Below are 3,579 nucleotides of genomic sequence, written 5' to 3' on the forward strand. Positions count from 1 at the left end.
TCAGAATAACACCTATAAACAACTGTACAATATAGGACTATATACATACTTCTTTTCTTTCAAATGAACATATTTTGTGTGATTTCAGTGATGAAATGGACATGTATAAAAGTTGCATGTTAGGTGTTTAAATCGAGACGTAATACTTTTAATTGATATTAGCGTCCACTTTACTTGTCACAAGACTCCATTGCTATATATTTCTATAGAGTATCCTTAAATAAACTATCGAATTTCTTCAAAAAAACTGTTAGAAACATTCACGAACATTATGTTTAACCAAACTCAGTACTTTTCCAAACAGTGACTTTGTTGTAAGGAATGTATATGAATATAAGGCGGTTTGTAAGAGATGTATGTTTTCATAATCCTCCAGTCCAATTTTGAACATGAACATTTCTATGGATTCAACTATCACTACAACTCCATTGATTAACAATTATGAAATCCTCCCATTCACCGAGTAGGCAAAATATAGCTTTCAGCCAAAGCGACGTTATAGGCAAGGTATTGCTTTCTTTATGTACACAATGCTGCACAGAAAGAAATTTGGCAATAATATACGTTATAATGTCAACAATCGCTTCATGCGTTGTTTTATGCGTCTAACCAATAACCGGCTCTGGTTGTTCAAGCTCCATCCAAAGTTTGATTCTACATGGTGTACTAGTCTATAAAAGATCGGTGGGCCCTGCCAGAAACATCATTAATCCGGACTAACTTGAACCTGCCAGTATGAATCGGTTTTTGATTATAGCTGCTGTGGTCGTTAGTTGCCAGGCGTCAACATTTGTAAACGCACCCAAGGGAAAGGGTTGCTCTTAGTAAGTAGTTGTACTATTAATCGATTATCTTAAGTCATTCCCTTCACAGTGCTTTGACCGACAAAACCTTACTGTGGTATTGTGAAATAAAGTTTAAGTCTAATTAGACAATAACTCGTATATAATTGGCACATATTCATCATAATATACCACACAGCCTAATCATTATAGTTGTGTGCTTTCAATTAACACTAAATTTTAAGTCATATGTAACGCAACCTTGTGAATTTATCCTTTTTATTCTCTTTTCTTACCCAGCCCAAACTGGAAATGTGACTGCAAACTAGTCTACAGCTGTGATGGTAGCAACAAATTTCCAGATGACTTCAGTGACAAATCTATCGCTGGAGAGGTAAAAAATTTGGCCCCTGGAGACTACCAACTGAGGATTCCAGGGAAAAGATGGCGACGACAGATCTGGAGTCAAGAAGAGTTTTGTAAAAGGGAATGTCATGATCGATTGAACGCGTTCTTGTGCCTCAACGGTGACGGTACACCTTCAGATTACTCTGACGCAGCCCTTTGTCTTAAGCTTCTTGGCCTTGATATGAGTCCGTTTTCCCAAGATGGTACTGATGAGCCATGCTGCGAGATATACCTACAGTGGGGTCTTAACTGGTGTCCCGACAAGTGGTACAAACTGGTACGGAATGTTCGGTGTTTGAGTCGAGGTATCGATGCAGGTTTTCCGGGCGATCCAAAATCTTCGCACGTTTTTAGTGTAGAGGGTGGTTGTACAGCGGATGGAACTCTCGATTTCACATGGTGTGATAGGGCTCCTACATGTCCGATCGTTTAACCATAAATTGAATATGGTAATAACAGAAGAAAAGCAGCATTACTGTGGTAAATAATTAACTTTCATTTATGTTTAAGATACCAATCAAATTCCTAACAGACAGTTTTTCCTTACCGTAAGTAATCCAAGTACCATTTAATTCTTCCCTTTTTTTTAAATGTTTGATACAATGTTACAAAGAGATGGGAATCATTTTAAGGATATGCAGGGTTTGTTTCTAATTAGCTGTTTTTCTATCCTAAACTTGCTGTTTTGTCAATTTTTAATTTACGTTGAGGAATTGTTTGATGATGGAGTGTCAGGTAGTTTAAACTTCAAAATAATCACAATCTTGTCAGAATTTTGTCAGAATTATACTTGACATATTTTAAGCAAGTATAGGTATATCTGCAGAGTAAGGTTCAATCGAAGTGTATATGTATAAAATATGTTGCTACGGCGTAGATAGTAATGTAACGCAACCCCCGGAGAGGCGAAACCTCATAGCACAGAAATATAAACAATTAACCTCAAACTGCGAATACACTGAAGATGTGTAAATAAGAATAATATCATTTGCATGTGAAATCCTTTCAAGAAGTTGTAATGTCATCATCGAGCTAATTACCACCGGAATGCACTATTTCGAGGTAGCAAAATGGATCGTTACTTTAACGTTCCTATAACGAAGTGGTTCTAATATTGTAACATATATGACTTGAACCGCAAAAATATGTAAACCTCTGATTTTCGTCATTGTTGAAGTTTGAAATGTTTAAACGAGCGGGAAAAAAGACATATGAAGTTTCTAATACACTTTCAGCAAAACTATGTAGCCACTGAAAACGGTGGTAGCAACTCCTTCCAAAGTTTCCATTTGCATGTAATTCTCAGAAAATGAGACAAAGTTTTCTATACAGATATAGATCAATAGATAAATATATGTGGACATCGTAACTACATTTGGTAAAATATTTCCTTAAAGAAACGTCTCAGCAAGAATCTTCAGTTCAACTACTACAAGTTGTGTTTGCTGAATACCTGACGTAGTGTAAATGTCATCTGTATTCTCCCCAAGTGTTAGCCTTCTAAAAATTACTAGAAGTTTTCAAAAGTACTTTGCTGGTGGTTCTGCATCTTGACTTATTTCGAGACATTGGTGAGTTTAAATTAGACAAGAAAATATTTCCGTGAGGTAAAATACTATAATGGTGGTTGTAATATTCTTATTAAATTGGGAGCACGGGTGACAATTTTTCTAATTTCTAGCATATTTGAGGCCGACGCTATGGCCTTTACCCATATACATAAGGCTACAACTGGTGAAATTTGTAACGGTAATGAGTGTTTGAGTACAACAGTTTTATAATTTTGGTAATGGTTGATATAAATATTTCATAATATCATGATATTATATCTTCTTTGTTTCTTTTCTTGTTCTGTTGTTTTCTGGACGGCATTGAGAACATTGCTTATAATGTCGACACATTTTCTTTATTATATGTTTCGAAGTTGAAGTCGTATGAGCTACGATACACGAAGTGTCCAGAAATATTCAAATCCGCTTCATCTGCTGGGCTGCCCAATTGCTAGGCATACCAGCAACAAGGCATAGAACATAATGAAAACAAACATCTGTCCTTGTATCTGAAATATTAAGTGGTAATAAAAAGTGATTAATGGTATCAAAAATATCTTTGATAGTACTTAAGTCGGACTTAAATTAAGATCTTTTAATTTTGCATTTAATTATAGTGTTTACAGCTAGGATGACTTTAGGCACAATGTAAGTTTTGAAATATCATTCAACGTTACGAAAACACTGCTAGCAGTCCAGGTTCAAGTACAGTTCTACACCTCTCTTCCTATATTTGAGATACGATCCTTTAAACGACCAGGTTTCATTAATTTAATTTACTGACCAAGTAGACTAAATACACAGAACACTAATTTTAAACTACGGCAAACTTCGCGCTT

At 35.5% G+C, this 3,579-nt stretch overlaps 1 protein-coding gene across 1 annotated transcript; it reads left to right on the forward strand.

Moving 5' to 3' along the window:
• The first annotated feature begins 672 nt into the window (after window positions 1-672).
• LOC139979655 (uncharacterized) lies at window positions 673-3,011 on the forward strand. Its single transcript, XM_071990665.1, has 2 exons — window positions 673-824; window positions 1,083-3,011. The coding sequence occupies exons 1-2, from the start codon at window positions 736-738 to the stop codon at window positions 1,621-1,623; spliced, it is 630 nt and encodes a 209-aa protein (XP_071846766.1). The 5' UTR covers window positions 673-735; the 3' UTR covers window positions 1,624-3,011.
• The last annotated feature ends 568 nt before the right edge of the window (window positions 3,012-3,579 follow it).

The sequence above is a fragment of the Apostichopus japonicus genome, chromosome 14 (assembly GCF_037975245.1).
Source record: "Apostichopus japonicus isolate 1M-3 chromosome 14, ASM3797524v1, whole genome shotgun sequence".
Classification (NCBI taxonomy): domain Eukaryota; kingdom Metazoa; phylum Echinodermata; class Holothuroidea; order Aspidochirotida; family Stichopodidae; genus Apostichopus; species Apostichopus japonicus.